The sequence below is a fragment of the Aythya marila genome (assembly GCF_965140915.1).
Source record: "Aythya marila genome assembly, chromosome: 4".
NCBI lineage: Eukaryota > Metazoa > Chordata > Aves > Anseriformes > Anatidae > Aythya > Aythya marila.
Genome location: NC_139045.1, coordinates 28,845,942 through 28,870,036, shown reverse-complemented (window position 1 = coordinate 28,870,036; position 24,095 = coordinate 28,845,942). Strand labels below are relative to the sequence as shown.

At 33.4% G+C, this 24,095-nt stretch overlaps 1 protein-coding gene across 1 annotated transcript in view; it reads right to left on the bottom strand.

The window, feature by feature from the left end:
• Nucleotides 1-856: 856 nt before the first annotated feature.
• The window catches only part of FSTL5 (follistatin like 5), a gene marked incomplete at its 3' end in the record, with an annotated part of 350,355 nt that continues 327,116 nt past the window's right edge, over nucleotides 857-24,095 (bottom strand). Inside the window, exons 14-16 of the mRNA XM_082758605.1 lie at nucleotides 23,643-23,750; nucleotides 22,001-22,125; nucleotides 857-1,559 (exon numbers count right to left, since the gene is read on the bottom strand). Of these exons, the coding sequence (XP_082614731.1) occupies nucleotides 857-1,559; nucleotides 22,001-22,125; nucleotides 23,643-23,750 (936 nt within the window). The remainder of the gene's footprint in view (nucleotides 1,560-22,000; nucleotides 22,126-23,642; nucleotides 23,751-24,095) is intronic.

The window sequence follows — 24,095 nt, the reverse complement described above, 5'->3', positions numbered from 1 at the left end:
GTTTTCAAAATGTGGATTACCCTGAAGAGTTAAGTGCAATGTTTCTCTGTAGCAGAACTCAAACTCCTCACTGATGAATCCCTGTGATAGCTGAAAAAATTAATACCTATTAAAAAAAAAATAGAAAGCCTCTGCAAGCAGCTTTCTCAACTAAGAATCACCATAAAAATAAACTCCACAAACAGCAGCAATCAGAAAACTGTGCACTGCAAATATAACTTCTCCTTTTTTCTTTTTTTTCTCTTTGTATGTTCCAAAGCTTGAGACTAGAAATTTGATACTAAAGGTTTCTCTCCAATGACAAGCAATCCTGTAGACACAATGGGAATAAATTATACAATTTCTATGCTTTACCTTTCTTGTGAGACTTTCGCTTCAAGGCACGAAAAGATAAAACAGTGGACTGGACAAAACAGGACATAATATTTCTGTTTAACGAATCAAAGGTTGTACAACAGCTCTTATTTTGTGTCTGAAGCAAACCAAACCAAAATTTGAATCATATTTACATATGATTCTTCCATTTACAAATTCAAAGTATCACGTTAAATTCCCTGAATCTTTATGTTTTTTACTACTTTCTTTAAGATAATGCACAATGTTTATCATCAATTTCAATATTCAGCAATTCCACTCAACCAATACAATCTTGGCTGATAGTCTATAAGGAGTACCATTATCATATAGCTGTTGTTTTAGTAACTTTTATGTGGAAATTGTCTCAAATTGTGTTTAAGTCAAAGAAATAACATGTATAGAAGGACCTAACAATTTCAAATGAAATGTCTAGGTTTAAAGAATGGTATAATTTAAGTGCTGTAAAACTATTAATTCAGTAAATATCCAACACACATCCTTATGCTTCTCCAACCCAAATTACTGTGTTGCCTCTCTCAACTTCAGTGATTTCGCAATTTAACTTATTGAGGCGTCCATCCAGGATAAACAGAGATTCCTTGGAAGGGGTCATGAGATACTGACCAAAAAGGCCACTGTCTTTTATAAGACGGTTCTTACTGTTCCAAGGCCATTCACCTGCCTTTACAGGCTCCTTAAGACTCTTTACCATCTTAACCTTGCCAGAGGAGAGCTCCACGAAGAGAACATCAGTTTGTGTACTGGAGCTACAATAGACATTGTATTGATGAGCTTCAGTGAATGATGGCTGAAAAGCTACATCAGATATGTGCAAATTTGTATGAATGTCAAATGCATCCTGTATTTCTCCTCTCATTGTTATGTACTGGAACCTCATAAGACCCTTTGTGTCATCAATGCTGACAAGGTAGTGTCCATCTGGAGAGACATGTGGTGTGCCTGTTACATCGCCGTTATATCCAATCACAGAATCAGTAACGCTATCCACTATAAGCTGTGGTAGGACAGCCCCAGTAGTGTCAGGCTTACAATGGATAAAAATAAATCCTCCAAGATGTGTATAAGCCAGTGACTGAGGAATGCAATTATAATCCTTTAAACTAATTGTCTTGATGTATGACATAGTTTCAAGATCAATTTTCTGGAGCACAGCCTCATCCTTATGCAGAATAAATCCAAACCTGGAAGGAGAAGCACAAAATCAAAGTCAGAGTTATTGTATGCATTATGTACAAATGTGGGAAGCCAATGTAACAAAGTGAATGAGTTAATATGTGCAGCACTGTACTAATATGCATGTATATCTCAGCTTCAGATATTTCAGATATTAAGCATTTTATAAATTTTATTCGTCAGTGTTCTCATGATTTTAATTTAGAGTGCATCAAATGAAATGTCTAAAAATATTTATCTGATTAGTTGGAAAAGTGTTTGTTTTCTCCAAGTGACATAGGATAAAAGATAAACATTACTTTGAGCATATCTATCCAGTTAAAACTTTCACTATGAAGAAAAAGACTAAATATCACTAGATAGTACGTCTCACATTTTTTAATTCACTTCATACAGTTCTTCAGCTTTCTTGAGAATATCAGCTTAATCCAGTTCTCATTGTTATTCAGATAATTATCCAAATCTTTCTCATTTTAATTCAGCAGAAGTGAATATCATAAAAGGATTTAGGTTTATGCCTCCCAACTATCCAAGCCCCACCATTTCTTACATTTTAAATGACCCTTTATGCATTTCCATACATCAGGGAATTTTCACTGAACATTAATAATATGGTTAAGACTTAAAATTCCATAGTTTAATGTTTATAACATTTTAAATATACATTATATGACTATTCTATAACGTTAACATGTAAATTTTGACTGCACAATCAATCGTTTATATGCCTAAACCACTGCTCTAAATATTATGAAGTTATGTCAAAGTAAATTAGTTTCACTAATAATCTAAGAGCATTCACAACACTTATCCAAAACAGCTGTTTTCCTTTGACACATTTCTTAACATAACACTTTACTCAATCTTTGATCCTACAAATGAAGCTTTCTTGCTGCTGTGTACTGATATATAATCTAAAAATACCTTTCAGATTCTATTCACATGAAGCACTATGAGAGCCACAGTTTTTCAATAATTGAGTTGTTGAAAATAGCACAAAATTTCACACTATACCTTGCAACCTCAATATATTCAGTTATCTGTGAACCACCAAAGAAACAGGCAGAAAGGTTTCAGGACATTGTTCAGTCAGTTCTTCAGATGTAAGATAGGGTGAATTATATTTGTACTTCCTACTGAACTAGTAGAATTTTCAAGAACACTTTTAATTTTAGCCCCACTTTCAGAAATCCTTGCATCCTACTTCAGTATGATAGGATCATAGAACTGTAGAATCATTTTTTTTTCCTACATGAGTACTGATGGAGGGCTAGACGCTGCCATTAATATTACCTTCATTATTAATATTAAATGTGGGAAAAACAAACAAACAAAAACAACAACAAAAACCACACACATATCTAAATTACTAAATCAAGCACTGAAACATCAGAACATGTAAAAGCAACAAAAACAGAATGTCATGTTAGCATTATTATACACAATATAAACTCAGCCAACATTTGTGACCTGTCCAGTTTATGTTGTCAGTCTTTAGCCCTATTTCTAATGCAATTAGATTCATGTCGTTTCACACAGAACTCTATTTCCTCATCTCTGCCCTGCTCCAGTGTTACTGCTTTGGAATCTACTGGCCACATCTGAGAAGGAGAGGTTGTAACGTGCGGAGTTTTCATGGAATGATGACTGGTGGCTAAATAGAGGATAACGATACTCCTGAAGAGGGAAGCATGAGGTAAAGTCACCAGGAATTCATCTTTGCCTTAGATTTAGCACATAGTGTTACATGCCAAGGTGGCAGGTCAGAAATCATAGAAAATGAATGTGGAGGAAAACTGGACTACTGGCGTGGAAGAAGATGGCTGGCATATGCAAGAGAGGTTAAGGCATTTGAACAGGAAGAAACTGAACATGTGGGAAAATCTCAGATTATTGTAGAATGGTGTAACACAGGACAAAAAAAAAAGACAGGTTACTTGCTATCATTTAGTGATGTCATTTACACAAATTTAAAATTGAATAGGATGGTAATTAACACTTCTCACTTTTCCTTATTTTAATGAGTTAAAGGTATCTGAAGGCAAAGGAAAATATGTAATCTGAGGTCAGTGTAATGGCACATGCTGAATACATTAAATGCTCTATTTTCAGCTACTACAGTATTATTTCATTTATTTAAATATGAGTACTTTGCACGGTGCAGGCTTCTTGCTTTAATTACACTTGAACTCAATTTCAATAGTGAACAAAATGAACATTTTTTTCATTTGAGATTGGTTAAGTCGATTTGGGGTTTGAAAACATTATTTTTCTCTTCTTGTATACCAATAAAAACAATAGGGAAAAAAAATGAAATTTTATTTAAAGGGAAAGCTTTCACAAAACTGCTGTCAATTATGTCCAGAATTTATATCTGAGTGATGCTTTCAGGTGTACATCAATATATACAAAAGTGGTTATGTGATTTTGAAAGTCCCATCACAAACCTCTATGATTAAGTATATAATTACTTTTCAAAGTTTGTCCTACTGTTTTCAGAGACTGCATAAAACAGAACGAAAAAATGTTTTCTGTAAAGAAATCATTCATTTCACCTTAAAACATATTTGGCATATCTTATTGTCTATGTGTGCCCAGCACATTTTATTCTACCTTCATTGTAACTAAGAAAAATTACTCAACATTCCACTGTATGTTTTCATCTGCATTCAAATTTCAAAATTAGAAATCAGAATTTGTCAGAAATCACAAATAATTTTAAAGTAATGATTTTTAACTATTTTTCTACCAAAAAAAAATAATTTGAAAATCTAAATAAATGTATTTCAAGCTTGAGAAACCCTTGAACAATTGTTTTAATGTATCACATATTATCCGGACAAACAAAAACAAATCTTTACACAGCTTGCGAATCAATTTATTTTACAGATTATCCTAAACCAATGAAAATGATCCTTTCTTTCTGAAGTAAAATACAAATTCAAAACAGTACAAATTACCTAAACCATAAATTCTTTCTTTTTGATTAAGATCACAATTAAAATGAATGATTTAAATCACTTCGATTCAAATAATTCTTCCCTGCCTATGAATGCTCTATTAAACAGTGCTAATGTTCAATTTATGTGATACTTTGCATTCAAAATGTCACTAATTTCAAGATGAATACATAAATTACTAATCTATGCCTCTCAAACATTATTCCCTATGTAATATGTTTCTGAACCACAGGTACACTCAACTTATGATAATTTTGGTTGCATAAAACCTTTGATTATCAAAACAGTGAACATATATATACCCTAAAGTTAAATACAAGGTCTCACATAACTTCCCTACCATTGCATCAGCTGAAGGTGTGGAAAGACTTACATTCAACAACCAGTTTTACTAATGGGAGAGCCTGCTGCCACTATCCATAATCCCTCCAGTTTCTCATAACCTGGTGGCATCCTTTGACAGAGGGATCCCCTAAATTCTACCACTGAGTAGTTTGATTAAACACTCCCTAAGAAATGCCATCAAAATAAATGTAGTTATCCTGGAATCATGCAATCTGTCTGTTGATTAACCTGGGTGGTTTGAACTAAATAGTTTTGCAGCCAGAGCAGAACAAAATTTTCCACTGGTATCAGTATGTTAAGAAGAGGATGTTTGTCTACATCCCTAGATGCGTATGTCTCCATATCTTCAGGGTTAATCATATGCTTATTCCAAAGCAAATCAACATATGCATTTTAAAACGTAAAACAACTGAAAACACAATTTCTAAATTTCTAGTATCTAAACCACAACTTTCCAAAGCATTCTAGTTTTTTATGCAACTTCACATGTACCACTTAGTTCCCAGTCCAAAACCAACATGTAAAAAGCTTTCAGTATCTTAGATACATTAGTCTTAGAATTCAAAAAGCTGTTTCAGGTTAGGTAACAGAATTCACAGGTAAATGCTTGAAAATCAAAGAAATCGACTTCAGGATTGCAAAAGCCTTATCCTGATACTGTATTTGTTGTTCCTAGGAGCACAATTTATTATTCTTACTGCCACTGCTTGCTCTGAAGCTATTAAGGTACTTGATTTTGCAATCTCCTGCTGCTCCAGCAGCTAATGATATAACTACTGATAATCAGCTATAACTGAATACCCATTTACAATGCATCTTTTCAAAGTGTGCAAGAGGCAGCTTAAAGAGGCAGCTTTCTTTACACTGATTCCTCAGTTTCATGCTCTTAAATATTTTCAACTTTGTAGCCTTAACATTGTTTACCACTATCCATGCTCTTCACTGTGTCCTGCTGATTTCTGAAATTTGAAAACACAGCTCTGATGGAAATTCCTTCCCTTTTCTTTTATGTAGCAATTTCTCTAACACAGGAAAAATATACTTTATTATAACGTTAACATGTTGAAGACTTTTTGCTTTATTTTTTTTTTCTAGTTCAAACTTAAACAACTTACAACTTTGGGCACTGATATAATGTGGAAAACTCTAGCCTACAAGGTAATGTTTTTAGAAGTGAGTAGAGTAGAAGCTCAGCTTTGCTAGCAGAATAATAATGCAGTGAACTTAAGTAGGAGTGTTACTGATTTCAAAGCACTTCACAAGTATCACAGCAAATGAAGTAAGGAGCTGAATGACTTTCCTAAAGCAATATAATGATCAACTGGCAAAGTGAGATTTAAAATACAGGTTATTTCAAGTCCAACACACTTTTTTTTTTTTTTTTTTTTTTTTTTTTTTTTAACTGATCATGCTACAGGCTACCCACACTACTGCTGCTGAGGTCCCAGAAGATACATATAGGAGTAAATTAAGGCATCAGCAAACTGCAAGCTGATTAGCTTGATACTGGATCTGGAATAGATACTGATACTGGAATGGATGGCAGACAAGCAGGTCAATGTGAGATCTGAGTCTAAGGAGTCAAAAAGAACCAAACCTCCTCCTACAGTCCTTGGATACAGGGAGAGGTTAGAATAATGCTTAAGTCTCATATCTGTATTACACATTGGGAAGACCAAAGCCAGAAAGCTTCATGTTGCTTTATTTCTGATACTAAAAAAAAAAATAAAAAAAATAATAAAAAAAAGGAATATTTAAAAAAATGGGGTAAAACATCTAAAATTATTTGAAGGATATTTTTAAGCAAGAGACTGAGAGAATTCAACATATTTAGCTGAAGACAGATATAATTTAGATGTCACTTTTTAAAACTTTACATATACCTTAATGGAGAGAACATACCGTTTAGTAATGCTACCTTTAATCACACAAAGAAAGTATAATAATGATTACAGAGTGACACTAGACAAAATTAGAAGCATACATTTTTCTAACAATGAGCATGACAACATATTGCAAAAATCTACTATAGAGGTGATGAATTTTCTTTGGTGGGAATCTCAAGATAAAGGCTATTCTTTATGAGAGACTTGACCAAGCCCAAGTAGATGTAGATTTAGAAATACCCGATTCACTATCTACATTTCTCAATTATTATTTGAAATATGTAAAATCTATGGTATGCACAGAAATCATAGAATCATAGAATATCCTGAGTTGGAAGGGACCCATAAGGATCATCAAGTCCAACTCCTAAAAAGTCAGAAAAGATGTTCTCATGGTCTTTTCAAGCTTATGAATATAAGAAACATTAATTCTTTGTTCATACACCAGTACAGTAGATTTTAACCTCCTACAACTCAGGCATCTGATGCTGAGATTTTAAGAAGCAGCTAAGCATTTTGAATCTTATGAAATTAATTTTTATTTGACATAATATCTTATCTCACAGACCAAAAACAATTAAGAAAAAAAAGTCCCCATTGACTCTACAACACATTGATTTCTAAATTCAGGAAGTTTGTTACATGTTTGGGTAATATAACTATACAACTATAACGGACATAATTTCACTTAGGAAGAAAGATGTTCTAAGGCTGGGATGGTCATTCCTTTCAAATTTATTGATCTAAACATAGAATATATTGGTGGATAGCTTGTAGGGACAGTCATTGATCATAGAGTCCTGCTTCAAAAAGTTGCCTGCTTGCATACAGCAATGATCAGTTGCAAATAAATTTTCACTGTCCAATAAACTAATTGCTGCTTTCTAACAACCAGGTGAATCCATTCTTCCCTTCTGTCTAGCATAAAGAACCTCTTGGCATGCCAATGTCAAGATTGTTAACTGTACTTTTGTTGTCAACTTGTACTTTGTCTTTCTGATGAGGAGGTAAGAGTAACTAGAAGAACACATTATTTTCCAAAATTGTCAGGAAGCAATACTGCAAGTCACCAAGGTTAAAGGAAGCTTTGGAGTACACAGGTTAGCTCTGATCCAAAAAAAGGCCACATGGAGTAAAAGACTGTAATTTACCAGAGCTATAAACAATGAATTATCAGAGTAATATATTAAAATCTCATCTTTCAATGGTGTCTATAGTCCCAATGCAGTGGGAACATTTCAGAAAACTGATATTAGTAAGAGAATTTTACTGGAGATCTCAGTAAAACAGTCAGGAAGTAATAGGCTGAGCTTTCATTATGCTGTGTTTTTTGTTTATTTTTTTCCACCTCCATTTAAAGTAAAGCAAGACTATTAAATCTGGGTAAAGAAGTTTGCACTAATACCTTACATTTCATTCTGTTCTGTGGATACCTGAATTCAACCCACAAAGCTACCGTAATCTAACAACTTTTCAAAAGCACTTAGTTTACTAGAAGGATTAAAAAAATACAGCCACTCATAGTCAAACAATGAAATTGTGCTTGTCGCCTGTGTGCTGTTAGCCTGTTTTTTATGATTAGGTAGTTGGAGAACAAGTGATACTTCAGAGTAACTTCACATTTCCCAAATGATTTATAGAGAGATGGTGGTGTTCCTCTCATATAGATTGATATGCAGAAGCCTCCCACTGTTCATTAAACTCTGATCAATATTTATGAGAATCTCAATCCTCATGTCTTTTCTATGCAGTGAAATGATGCACAGTATCTGGCAGCATATAAAGGTGTTTGTCAGAGTGCATACTGGGAACTCATGCAACTCAAGCCTGAAGTATATGAGACCAAATTTTCACATTTTGAATCATTTTACAGTTAATGCAAGTGGGAATCTGTAGCCTGTGGGCATGCCACTCCAATTGGAGTATATACTAGAACTATGAAATCTGAAATGTTCTTTCTTCATTTACTCCATATGCATGAATATGAGATTTTAATACCAGATTTTAAAGAATTAACCACCTTGAAGATTTTCCACAAAAAAAAATAATTGTCACAACTATGAACCCACATTGTGCTGTGTTTTAGATTTGTGACCAAAAGAGCATTGACAGAACACTGATGTTGTTACTAAACAATGCTGACAGAGAATCAAGGCCTTCTCTGTTTCTTGTTTTGTCCCGCCCCAGCAAGTAGGTTTGGGTGTGGGACACAGCCAGGACAGCTAACTCCAATTGACCGAAGAGATATTCTACCACAGAATATTATGTTCAGCAATAAAATTCTTTCCAGAGTAGCCAATGCTTGGAAAACTGGCTACGCACTGGTCTGCTTGTGGTGAGTGGTAGTTTTTGCATCTCCCCCCCAGCTCCTTCACTTATTAAACTGTCTTTATGTTGACCTATGAGTTTTCTTACTTTTGCCTTTCCAATTCTCTCTCCCCCATCCCAGTGGGGGAAAGTGAGCTGGGTGGTGGGTTCAGCTGACAGCCAGGGTCAACCCACTACAAGAAGTCATTAGTTTTCTGTGAAAACCATTGAGTTTTACAGTACCTAGATGAAGAGTGTAGGATAACCCGACCAAAAGCCCCAGGACAAATGGACACAACGACCAGCGTTCTGTGCCGTAAGCCAATTTATTGCTGCATGACAGTATCTTATATACTGTCAAAGCGTCCCACCCAGGAACCCAGGACCCCACCCACTGTGCTCGCAGGCACCCCCAAACCCCTCCCTTCGTGCGCGCAGGCACAACCCAGAATAATCCCACAAAGAGAAATTGAGACAGATAAATTATATTACTTCTGTAAACTAACTTAAAAGAAGCAGCGAGAATATCCTAAAAGGTATAAACTCTGAATCATATTTTTCAGCAGTGAAGTCTGTATGGATGAATACCTCTTTTTCCTAATTTTAATAGGGAAAAGCAAACAAACACACTCACATATTTACGAGAAGAATAATTACAATAATTGTAAAAACTAAAGTTAACATGCTATAAATGATTACTTCTAGAGTCTCATAACCTACACTCAAGACCATAATTTATTAAAGCACTGTTTTCTCCTTTCTGCTTAGATATGCTTCTAATTTTTATTTTTCTGTTTGCTGTAAATGAGAAACTTCAGTGTTATGCAACGTAACATACCAGAAAAATTGCTTTCAGATAAACTTCATGTGATAATTGTCATGATATGTATTTTTTCTTAAACAGTAGTGACATTTGTATTTACTAGAAAAATAGAAAAATGCACAGTGTAATACAAATGGGTTTACTTGTTTTAATGCTATAGCTAGAACAGAAACAAGTCTTGCTGCTCAGTTGCTAGAATGTATTTTTAAAATGGGATTTAGTATCCGGATTTATGGAACTATAAACCTGTATGTAATGAAAAAACAGTAAGCAGTAAACCTATGACTGATATACAAACATCCAACAATCCAGTTCATCAGCTGTCATGAAAATGTTTATGTTTAATCCTAAGCGGGGGGCAGCACATCTATACCTTCATCTAGAATGGCAGTGACAGATCTGAGGCCACACAAAACTAGATTTTGGATGATTCTGATAAGAATTTCAAGTAATAATACACCTTAAAATTAAAAAAAAAAAAAGTGTACTTTAGACTATGCACATGTGCAAAAGGATTATACTGCCACAACGGCCCATGTCATTTAAGTATTATATTTTTTATAATCTGGTCTTTTCATCAGTTTATTAAAAACTGATACATGAACAAGGAAATCAAAAGTGACAAAACCAATTCATGGCTTAACCCTAAGTAGCTCTTTCACATATATCAATCCACTTAGGTTTACATCCTTACTGCTTTGAATTAAAAAATAAAAAATAATAAAAAACAAACATATTTCTGCAATTGCAACAAAGCACAGCTGCTTCCTTCCTCTAAAATCACATCAGCAGTCAGTAAGTAGTTTGAAAAATTGTCACTATGATCGTTCAGTCTCACATTACCTCCACCCTACAAAAAAAACAAAAACAAAAACAACAACAACAAAAAAACAGGTGGGATTGCTTTCTGATAAATACTTACATTTAAATATATAACCATGTGTATCCACACACAGGTTAAGTCTTCAAGTTGCTATTTTTGCCAGCAGTCCAAACAGACAACAGGGTCTAGAGAATCTGTTAAGTTGACCAGCACAAGAGCCCTTAAGGGCATGAACAAAATTGCCTTTTAGATTCCTCTACCTGTACAGACTACACCTCCATTAACTATAGCAGAAGTTTGATAGCTTGTATAGATGCACAGATGCAATGGATTTTCACACCTAAAGCTACCTGCCTACCTTCCGAGCCTCATGCTCACCATAGGTGTTCTATCCAAAAGAAAACATTATATCCCAAAATAGACTTATCAGAAATTTGCAGATTCAGAAAACTGAGTTTAATTTACTAACATTACACCAGGATGAAAGTAAAAGAAAACTTTTAGAGTTTGAAAACTTTGAAATGTGATTTTCTGTTTCTCCTAGTTATTATAACACATTCAGGTACCACATAGTTGTAGAGGTTATTAAAGCTGTTCTTTTTGGTCATAAATTAAAAGTCTTGCTCACAGGAGCAGCTAGTACTATCCAGTCTGTACTGGATACAGACTAAGATGTTGTATGTCTCCATTCAAAAAAAGAGTTAAAAGCAATGAGGATATCCTCTCTTTGGATTTTCAGGAATCTCTTCATTGCTCTAAAAGGGTAGTTCTAATAGGAAACCATGAATACACTTCACTTCCAAAAAAGTGTATTTTTCCAACTATAATGATCAACTTTGAATTTGCGCAAGTCAAGAGACTTGAGACAACAACAACAAAAACACACCCATCAAAATAACAAACCACCCACTCCAAAGTTTGCCTTTTAATTTTATCTTTTCAGGATTTTGCAGAGCTCTAAGAATTGCATGCAACATTTCTCAATGAATACTCCAAAGGTAACTTTGCTTATCACTATATCTGAGTAAACTAAATGTTCATATCACTATTAAATGATTAGACAGTCTGTTTGCACTGACACTACTGTCCACTGCAAAATGTCAAGATGAAATTACATCATATAACTTCTAACATCTCTCATTTAGACGTTGCATTTACAAATCATAACAAATATTTTTCAAATGGGACGTGACCCAAATAATACTATATCTACTGATTTTAAAATTTTATGAAATTTCCTGTTTTAAAAAGATACATTTTAAAAGCGTATCTGTTTGTGCAGACAAGAACTATGAAAACTTTGCAAGGGTACATCAGGAATTTAGTATCCAGCTTAGGCACTGTCTTTCTGCAATTGGATTGACAATTAAGCATTGTCCATCTACAATTCTACATACAAGAACCATATTTCATAACAACACAGTTGCTTCCATTAATACCATTATTTTTACATAATACCAAGATTTGTAAAAAGCATAATTTCCCAGTGTTAAGATTTGAGTAAGTCATGTTACACAGTTTTTCTCATTCTATAGCATTCTATATAGAATTTTATAGCATTCCTGTGTGGATAACCCAGGAAAAATATTAGCCTACTCAGGCAGTAGAACTTGAATTATAATTAATTAAAAACAGGCCTAATCTGTTTTACCTTTATTCATTGTATGTATAAGACTGAGAGTTTTGTGCAAGGATACTGGGCAAAGCATACTAAAGTGAATGTCAAAACAGAAAGAATTCTGTAAAGAATTCAAACCCAAGGCAGACTTTAGGGCAGCCTTGTTTAAACACACTTTACTCTCATTTGCTGCAACTGAACATCTTCATCTCATCCTATAATAATACTTGATCTCCAGTAGTTACTCAGAATGAAGGATAATACTGAGATCTGCAGCTACAGAATCAGTGAAGATGCAATATTGTTTTAATGGGAAGTTCTAATTGAGTAAAGTGTAAATTAATAATGCACCAGATATTCCATATAATGTATCAAAATCACGTGAATTCTGATAATGCATGTGAATCAGCATTAATGTTGATATTGAAATCACGTGAATTCTGAATGGCATGAAATTGCAACATTCAGGCTGGGTGTTAGGAAAAGGTTCTTATCTGAGAGAGTGGCCAGGCACTGGAACAGGCTCCCCAAGGCAGTGGTCACAGCACTGAGCCTGCTTGAGTTCAAAAAGAGTGTGGACAGCACTATCACACATACGGTCTGATTTTGGGTGGTCCTGTGTGGAGCCAGGAGTTGGACTCCACGGTCCAAGGACTTGATTATCCTCGTGGGTCCCTTCCAACTTGGGACAGTTTATAAGAATGCATCTTTAAAAGTTTTTGCAAGGTACCATTTTTTCCACCATTCAGACAGAGCAAACTAATTTAAAAACAGCAGCCAAGCAAAAAGCTAGGATGGAGCTGCCAACAAGCAGTATATTCACAACTTTGCTACCTTTACGTTGTTATTTTCTTCCTTTAGACAAGACATACACATTACTTATGAATGCAACTGCATTTACTATGAAGCAGAAAATATGTAAACACGAGTTAACAAGTCATAACAACACAAGAAAAGCCTAAGAAATAGTTTGCTAGAAATGAGGATTAATTTGTTTTAAAATTATTTTTATAAATACTTTAACATGAAACTGTATTTGTGATGGAAAGATGGAGTAGAAAATGATGACGATGTAAACGCTGATGTCCCACTTTCCTTTTAGTTTCTGGCCCTACATTCACAGATTACTCCACTCAAGACAATAGGCTTTTTGTAAAGAGATCTAAGATCAAACACTTTGGGAAAATGATGTTCTCAAAACAGAAACCAAGTAAAAGAAAAAGAACTAGATGAGCTACAATCAAAACTATTTGTACACAAAGCAAAGAAAAGCAGTATTGTCTGACACAACAGAAGTTTTCAAGGAAACAATAATAAACATTACCTACTTTATCCCACATTCATCTTTAAAACTACTCAGTATTCTATATTTTAGAGACCTTTATTCAGAATGTATGCTAAAAATCAACATGGGAAGATACAGTTTTATTGCTACAAAGCTTGATCAAATCTGCTGATCAAGTTTTCTGGAACTCCAAGTAAATACTATTAACTTCCCATGAACAGCCTGTTAGAGCATCAGGATGGTCCCTGACTCTATAAATATATTCTAACCTGGCTACATGGGAAAATATTAGTATTTAAACAAAACTAAAAAAAAAAAAAAATTCCCGATGAATTGAAATTATCCATTGTAGTTCTGAAGAAGGATTCTATCAGCAAGGAAAAGAAAAAGAAATTGGCCAAAGAACTGTTTCTTAGTGGTACACCTCAATTGCTTTCAGTGGTCTTTTGAGCTTTTGTCATTAACACCACACACACACACACACACACACACACACACACAAAATAAAAAAAAAATGCACTCTTCCTTGTAACTGTGGATTTTCTAAGAACTTGACAAACTGCACTGTAACCATTATTTCTTGTATTAAAATCATTCTTTACTTTATATCCATACATGGATGATTCTCAGGAAGACTGTTTTCATTGATTTCTTTTATTTCATAAAGGCCTTGCAGTCATACCATTGAAATATCACAGAGTTAATTTTCCTCACTTTTAAATTACTCTTTTAAATAAAGTTCAAAATACGTTTTTTATTGTCATTTTCTATTACAACTGCTGTAGCATATTGCACAAATAAAATATTTATCTCTAGATAAAAAACACGTTTTTCATTTTTGAAGGGTTTCTGATTTCAAAAACTGTCAGCATTGCAAGGGCATACCAGTCTTCCCCTCAGGACCTACAAAATGATTGTTCCTGGAACAGTTCATTTCTGGCAGGTTGCTGAGAAAAGACCTTTCTTTAATTTCTGCAGTTCAGAAAAGGTTGCTTGATGATAACAAAAGGCTAAGTGGATTTTGCCCATTGGCTTTTGCTCATCAGCACAAAAGTTGTTTTATTTTTGGGTACTACAACAGTCTTTGACCTTTGAAGTTTGTTTCCCTGATTTTGTTTCTGTTCTTTATGACACTAAGAATTCTTGCTTCATATTTCTGTTTTGCAGCAGAAAAGGCTCTCCCACATATTTGTGTATAAGTGTTAAGCACAAAGCCATCTTCCTATCACTCTAAATAAAGTATTTAAAGACTACACCTTGAAAAGATATAAATAATATTTGCACCAGTAACACGTGACTATTATAACACACCTCTGAAATCTTAACATAGCAGTGCTAAGAAATAGGAATGGAGAAAATAACTCAAGAATAAGAAAATTAAAAAATGCAGAACAGAAGGTTGCCCTGTTGGAAAATGAGTAATTTCAACATATAACAACATCATTGCTACCATTTCTGTTAAATGAATGAAAAGATCAGTTCTGATGAAGAATGGAATTTGATGGCAGGTCTTTACTTCCTCTCCTTTCCTCTCTCCCTATTTCAGTGTAAGATTGTACCTGCAGAGTATTTAAATTATATCTCACTAGAGATCTATTGGAGGGAAATGGAGCGTATACTGAAGAATATCTTCAAATGACCTATGGTAAAGAACAGCTGGGAAGATTTTGCCATAGCTGGCCCAATGGTGGATTCTTCAGAAACTTTTTTTTTTTTTTTTTTTTTGTCTTGTAGGAAGAGCTTTCTTGTTATAACATGGTGTTCAGTGTTTTTCAATCATATTCAGTATACATTTGCACAGGATTGGGATAAGCCCTGATATTTCAGGGTACTAATGATGCCAGAGTCTATGTATTGTCTGAGGCTTCCCTCATAAAACAATCACATCAGAAGTATATGAAACAGACTTTTTCATTATTGCAAATTGTTGTCCAATGATTAAAGTATTCAAAAGAAAATCATTCAAGACATTTTATTACAAAGGAAAACATTTTAGTTTCTACATTTTTAGAATCCAGGAATACATGCAACTATGCATTTTATCATAAAAAAAGTAATTCTCAGCAAAAAATAGTCTTTCTACATTGGCAGTACACATGGTTTTCTTTCTTGTACATTTTAGGAAAGGAGAGCAAGCAATTTAACAACAACAAAAAATCACTTCATTTTTGGAAAAAAAATGAAAGCCAAGTAAAGGGTTAGCTATACTGAACAAAATACATTCCTAAAGATAGCCCTGAATGTCAGTACAAGGAAGGATAGAATTGAGATTTGGCCAGAAAATACGGTAACAGCAAGGTGGGCAGATGTCATATGGAATGCACAGATAAATTTGTATATGCCAAAAGAAGTAGACAGTACTAGTAGAAAATGAATAATGAGATAGAGATAAGGACTGCAAAGGTGATAAATTATCTGTGTCAGAACAGTCCCAAAAGGTCTTTTCTTCATTTTAAGAAGGAAGCTCCCGTAATGTGATATCTGGGGATATATGAACATTGAAAAGAACAAACACTAAATTGTATCACAACTTCTTTTTCTCTACTAATGACTCAAATTAAGAAAACATTAAGAAAAAAAAAAAAGAAAATATTAAGAAAATATTAGACTGAACTGAAAACTCTTTGATTCATATAACTACACAAGAATCTCTGCTTTACTAAACATTAGAGAGGTTTCTAACATAACCTCAAATAGAAAAGATTAAATGTTGTTATTCTAAATGCTCAAAAATAGAAATATAGAAATAAAAATTTGTAAATAAATTTCACTATCCCAAAGTCACAAATGAAAAATGCATAATATAAAATAGGGTTGCTGTGAAGAAAATTCACTCCATCTGAGGCATACCCAGCAAAACATTTTAAATCATTGTGCTCTGGAAGTTTATCAGCAAACATAAAAAATTGGTTAATTACATAATTTTAAGATTGCCTCTTAAAGCTAATAAATGAATCTTTATAATTTGATTTATTTGGAAAACTAATGAGTAATTAAAGATTTACTAAGATAACTTCTAATCACTAGATACTAGAAACTCTGTTAATCCCATACTTGCAGGTTTCGTTTCTTTTTGTAATTGAATAAATTTTTATGTGTTTCATTGTGTAATATCTTTTCACATACTGACACGTATTGCATTTTAAAAGCAAATATGTAAAAGGACATAGGTACTACAGTTATTTATTTGTAATAATAGTTTGTTTGGCTACTTCAGAGGGAGAGATTATATTATCCCAGAATTAATTTTTTTCCTGCAATGATGTCTGCACATGCAAGAGGAAAAAAATAAACTATAGCTTGGAAAACATTTACAGTTTAGCAAAACTCCTCTTAGATTTAGTATAAGCCAGTAGACTTAAGCCAGGTTGTGGCTATTTCCTGAACTAAATGGGAAATGCAAGTAGAACAAGTAGAATGTTCCTGCTATTGCCAATGGTAGTAGCTGAACAAGTTTCATTTGTCTGAACTGAATCTCTTAATCTGTTAGTTCTTCATATTCACTTTATAATAAAGATGCTGTAAAAATCACCATTCACAGCAGAAGAATAATTTTTGCTGTCTCCCCTCCTTCTTCCCCATAAGTTCCTATGAGTTTCTTTTTCATAAATAACACACTTATGGACCAAAAGGGACCTCCTTTGCAGGGGGAAATACACAGAGAGGGGAAAGAATCACTACAGGTTCTCCATTTAGTACTACTCTCACAAAGACATGGTTTACAGAGATGTGAGATGGCAGTGTGAGCCCCTAACCCAGACAGACCTCCATTGTGTGCTGTGCTGCCATGGAGCACTAAAAGATTCCACAATCATGAGAAATTGCAGTTGCTATATCTTTAGTGATTGCCCTAGTACTATGGAGCTTCTTTCTCCAAAGCCTCAACCTTTCAAGTTATTTCCCCCGTAGAAGTACATATATTTATAGCTTAAAGACTAAGAACTGTGTGCAAACTTGGTAGTCCCCTAACAGGGCTTGTTAATTTAATCTGTGAAATATTAAATCATCTCTTAAATAGCTAAATCACATGGGCTACATTAAATATTCAACCTCACAAATTAATTCCACCTCTTTTGTCTATAGTTGGCTCGGCATTTATCTTTTTTTGTTTGTTTGACATGCAAATCATTTGAAAAGGACGTTTTTTCTGATTACGTAGGATTTCTGAAATAAAATATTTTCTGTGTGCTTATTTTCATACAAATACTGAAAATGCTCTGACATTCCAACTACTTCACACCACTGTATGGGCTTAAACTCTGGAATGAAGTGTGGAATTCTGAATCCAAACTTCTGAAATTACTGAATCAGCACCCTATGTGGATTTCATTTATGAAGGTTCACAAGGATTCATTGGCAGCACATTCCAATTACCTCTTTTAAAAATGCTTAGTTTTTGGAATGTGTTGTGCAAATGGATAAGCATAATCTCAGAAAGACTGCTTCCCCCGTTATCCTACACAACAGAGAAATAAGAGAGATAAAGATTCAAACTGAGAACATTATAACTTTACTCAGATCCTGAGCCATCTCACCAATGAGTTGATCGTTCATTCCTCTACTTGTTAAGTCAGGTAACTATATAACATCTAAAATACTTGCTAATAGATTAAAACATCTAAAAAGTTAGAGTGACTCCATTACAGCGAGTTCATTTAATATTGCTTTTGAAACATTTTTCAGCAGCTTAGTGATAGACCTTAATTTATTCCAATTATCTTTTGTTCACTTCGATTTATGAACAGTGGAGCTGAAATAATCAGCTCTTTTACTCCTTAGGCTTCTAAGAATATATTTTCATGAGTATTATACAAGTCATCTTTTTGCAGCTATCCCACATACTAATTGCAAATATCTATTTTTATGATAAGAATTGGGTGTTAGCAGGCAATTAAGGACATGATCATTGGTTGCAATGAACTGCTTTGGCACAGAGCAGTTCGGTGATTAAAATTTTCTTCTCATTAAATGTATAATGCCAACTATTGAAAATACATATACTCGATTTTTAAAAGGCCCATCTACAAATGGAATAAGCTTTGTATATATTTTCTCGAGAAATAATTTTTTTTTTTTGGGGGGGGGAAGACTTGGTATCTGTATAGTTTATAACCACTTAACAGATTCCACACTGTCCACCCGTAAATGGTTAGCAGTTGCAAAAGGATTACATCATTCAGAATTTTAGTTTTACAGGTGGCAAATGCACCTGGCTGCAAAAAGCCTTCCTTTTTTTCTGGAAAGGTCTGGTGTTGTTTGGAACTGACTTCTAACAAAGAGCAAATAGGTCTCTAATCAGCTAATTCAGCCAGTGGGTTTATTTCCTGTCTTTCTGTCTTTCAGTATTCACACTCATAAAATGCTCCCCTGGCTAGAATAAGCACCAAATGGCAATAAATTAAAGCTTTATATTCATTGCATCACATTCTACAGAAACACATGCTGCTGTTGAGGCTTTTTATTGTTGACTGTTGACAATTTAGATTTAACAGACAAGTTTTTTTCTTTATCACTACTACTTTGATGTATTTCTCTGATGCAATTAATTCAAAAACTTTCCTGACACATTTCTCATGTGGTTCATTTTCATTTAAGCAACAACAAAAAAACAATTAAGTATTTGAAGGCCAGACTTTTTGTGAAAGGCAAATTCTTTAACAACTGAGTGACTTCACAAAAATAGCTCTTTAAAAAAACGTAAAATAAAAATATGGTTTCTCTATGTAGTCTTTTTTTTTTTTTTTTTAATAGAATCAGAAGCTCAAAATTAGGTAGTATTTTAGAAAACTAACATAAGAAAGCAACTACGTGACCTATTTAGACAGAATTCCAATTTCAAATAGACTGAGTTTGACAAAATGAGTTCTTCACTGTCTTTGGACTGGGCCTATTTTTCCTGGTTCCCCTTCTTGTATGATGTCTTTCATATTTTTCTTTTCCTATTTACATGAAAATTAATGTATTTAAGTATCAGTGCTGTTCTATTGATCCTTTTATAGCAAAAATCTGCATGAATAATTATATTACTATCTGATAGAATATGTATCTTGTAAATAAATGTGCTTGCCTATACTGTATAGAATTATTTTACATTCCATTAAACAAAGCAAGCATTTTTACTAATTCAATACAATTTTTAGTGATGCATTGTGTAACATTTTCAAAATGGTTAAGTCATGCCAATATTTATTGAAATGTTAACTGATTAATTTCCCCCCCATCACCTGACATCAGCAGTCAGTTCTTGGACTTTTAAAGACTTGCACACATGAATGTAACTTTAATTCATTTCATATGCCATCAAATGTGTGTGTGGAACAGGATGTTCAACAGGATGTGGAACAGGTGTGCAACAGGATCCCTTAGAATTGTTCAAGGAGAGAACTGAATCAGTCACTGTAGATCACTAACTGCTGTCTTCTGTCAGTGCAGTCGTTGGCAATGGATAAGGGAGCTATGCAGATAGGAATCACCAGCTGTAAATTCCCTTAAAGATAAAGCTGAACAAAGTTGCCCTCCCTAGGGCAATAATTTAGTAATAAACATCAAAATCAATTAGTCAGAAGGGTAGCACCTCTAATGCTGGTAGTTTATGTAGTGTAGCTTCTAGAGTAGCTTCTGTTCTCTCAAAGAATTCATGCTCCAAATGTAGCAGAATTATTTAATGGTTTTCTATGGCTGAGCTTAGGAACACATTGTGCATTTATCTACTTGTTTAAAGCAACGTGGCAGTAATGGTACTTAGAGTTAATTTCTATTCATACATATTAATTTACACATTCCTTTTAAAGTGCATATGGCTGATTGATAATTTATTTGTTAAAAGTTTTGTAGAAAACTAAAATTTTTCTTTTTCTTTTTTTTGATATAGACTAGATTCTTCACAGGCACATATTGTAGAGTAAATTCTGGAACCAATTGTAAAATCAACCTAAATTTGATGTTTTCACTTTTTTAAAAGACTAAATCTTTTTATGAGACTAAAATCTTTTTGGATGGAGATGCATATTTATATATATGATTTGAGATTTTAGCTAAACATGAGTGATGCCTTCTCATAACTGAAGGAAAGTTAGAATCATCCTAATTAGAGCATTTCTATAGATACTTGAACTTAGAAGGGCACAATAAGCAAGGAAGTTAATTATTTGCTGAGGTCATTTACACTGAAATATATCTGTGTCACTTTGCTAATAACCTAACAGTTCTAAGCATACCAAGTACTAATAACTACTAACATAAGATTCAGATGTACAAATCCTAGAAGGCAGAATTTTTCTACCCTACAGGTAGAAATGTTACAGAAAACACTAAAAGAAAATGAAATTTCACATTCCTACTAATGCATTTGGAGGAAGAAAAATAGAAGTAGATTTTCATTTAAGAGGCGTTGGTGAAATTCGGAAAATATTTCTGCTCTACATCTGTATTAAACTTTGCCCTCTTTTCCTCACACTCTCTTTCCTTGTCCCATGTGTCTCTAAAATCCAACTTGTTACTTCCTTACAGTTTTCCATACTTGGTATATTTCTATCGCAGCCAAAAGTTGTCTATTCCGTGGACACACAAATAATCCTACATTCATTGAGAGAAATAACTAAGGTCCCAAGAACTTACTGTATTTTACAGTATGGATTATAGTGCAAACCATTTTTAACATGTAAGAATTTCATCTACTCAGCACCCATGATATCAGAAAAACTTTATGCATGCATCTAAATAGAGTTTACACAGCTTGCTTGTTTTGCACAACTTTACATTCTAAATAGTTTAATAGTTTACACGTAGCTTGCTTTAAAAACAGATAGCCTGATTAAAAAAAAAAAAAAAAAAAAAGAACAGAATTAGCAAGAGACTCTAGTTCAGAAAGACTTAAGTTATGTTTTATCATAATTCCTTTTAAAACTCCGTAAGTGGCTTTTCTGGTCTGTTTATCAAGAGAAAAACGTTAATGCAAAATATATATAATACAACGTGGCAAATACTATATATAAAACAGCTGCTCTGGTGTAGAAGAAACTAGGGAGTATCATTTTCAAATTAAGATTTATGCTCCTAATTTAGGGAATTATCTCAATGTTACAGCTATCAATTCCTCAGGAACACCCCAGGTGACATTACATCTCAAATTTAGTATCTAGAGTAATGAAATTTTTGAACGTTTGATGAGAAAAGGAAAAAAAAACAAAACAAAACAACACATTTTAATAAAGGTTTGTTCTGATAAATTCAACAGCCTTTATTCAACAAAACTCACATGAAGTTTGTATATGAAAAAGAGTCTTTCCAAGCTATACTAAAAAGGCATGGTCTCACATTTTCAAGATTATTTTTAATTTGTTTTATTTGGAGAAAATATTATAGTTCATTTGAAAGTTAATTATAACTGAGTTAAAACTTACCTTATATGGGTAATGATGAGGGTTGTAGCAGGAATGAAAAAGTCATCTACTCTGTCAAACTGCTTTCCTACTGGCTGAGTATGGATTGTGTGATGAGAAACACTCCCACTGGCTTGTGTTATCACCTACATAAAGTAACATTATTACAAACTATGGAAATACTCCTTCAAAATGTAATCTAAGTACATTCATACAATATTGCCTCTGTATTCCATCTACTGTGTTAATCTTCAGCTAGAAATGACAACACAAACGACAGTGAATCAGCATTTCAAATTCCAGAGAATTTTACATACCTAACATACCTGATCTTCATATTTCCTTTCTCTCCCCATTTTTTTTCTCTAATGGAGTCCATATTTATTCATATATATTATTAAAGTCTCCAGCAGTTAGTGAAAACTAATATTTTTATTTACCTATTCTCACACTTGACCCTAGATAGGGATTATGTTTCTTAAGCACTGCAGTCTAAGTGAAAATATAAGATGTTATTAATTGATTCACAGGAAGCTATGCTTATACATACTCCCAAGTCTTGTCAATCATGAGGCAATTCGATATAGCACATATATATTTCAGAAGAGCAAGTGGGTTTCAGTTTATATATTTCTTAAATTGTTGAACCAATTCGCCTTGAATTTTCCTCAAATCCTGAACAGTCTCTGCAGTAAATCTTTATAGACAAGTAAAAGACAATTTTATATTAATAGCCAGTGTGATAATCATTTACATGCTCTTAAGACTGGATTAAAAAGCAAAATAATTGATTATGGATAGTGTAAAGGAAATGGAGAGTGAAGATGATCACTGGCTTTAAAATAGGATATGTGTGACTCAATTATCAGTCATTTTCTTAGGAGGAGTGACAGCAAAACTGTCACAAATTATCTTGCATATTCACAGTTACTAAGAGTCTAGAGGTGCTAAAAAGGTGTTTTTAAATGTTAATCATTTTTTACTATTTAAGCCCTACATTTGAATTTCTCTTACTCCTTATGCATTTAAAAACAAATAAGGTCTCCACTGACTTCTAGAAAAAGGAAAATAAGTTGAAATAATTTTGAAATTATGACACAGACTATCTCCATATTCTCATAGGATTACTTTAAATTAGGAGAAGAAAGTAGTGAAAAAGCAGCAAATGCAATTACAGTTTCTTGAAATGTTTCTTTAGTGGCTGTCCCTAGGCTTGCCACTGCTCAGAGGACATGTGAAAAACAAAAACTGTTATTATACATCTGAAGAAAAAAAAAATGGAACTGTCTTACTTTATTTTACTTACTCTTACATTTTACACTTATTTTAGTGAAATATGAATATGCCTAAAATCAGACGTATCCTCTAATTAGGGGCAAAAACATCATAAGCAGCAAGTTTGCTCTCAAAAGACTGGCAAAACATGCTACTGTTTTTACCTGTATTCCATAGACTTCTATCAAGTTGATATAGTCAGTTCTGAGTAAAGGTATTGAAAAAAATATATATATATATTAAAGCAAAGTCAGTTATCTTATATCTTACTACCTCTGCTGGGTCATCATAATAATGTTTAAAGGGAAATATACAAATGTCTCAATTACATAAAGATTCAGCCTATCTAGATTTCATAGCATATAATCAGTCTGATCAATATACCCACCTGCAAAGTTGGTGAATTCTTTTCCATGTCTCCCCAGCTCAGAACCCAGACTTGATCATGTGATTTATCATAGTGTAGTTTCACTGGGACAGGATCTGTACTCACTGCCTGCAGCAAAATAAGATAAGAAATTCTTACCTTCTGTCACATTTTAAAAAGAAAAATAATAAATATGACTGAATTAAAATGATGGCTGGACATACATTTCCTGATGTTTTAGGATTATATTTAAAAATCATGTTGTCAGTTTTTGAAATGGTCCTCTGATTAATTCAAAGTTACTGAATCACTGATTTTTATCCATTATGTGTTCTAATATTTGACATCAAGACTGCATCATATTGAGGCTATTAAGAAGCTGAAAATAAACATTTTAAATCAAGTAAAAATGTACTTACCTTCCTTCCCAACTATCCCTCTCTTCATACATACCAGTTAAAAGCTACACAAATT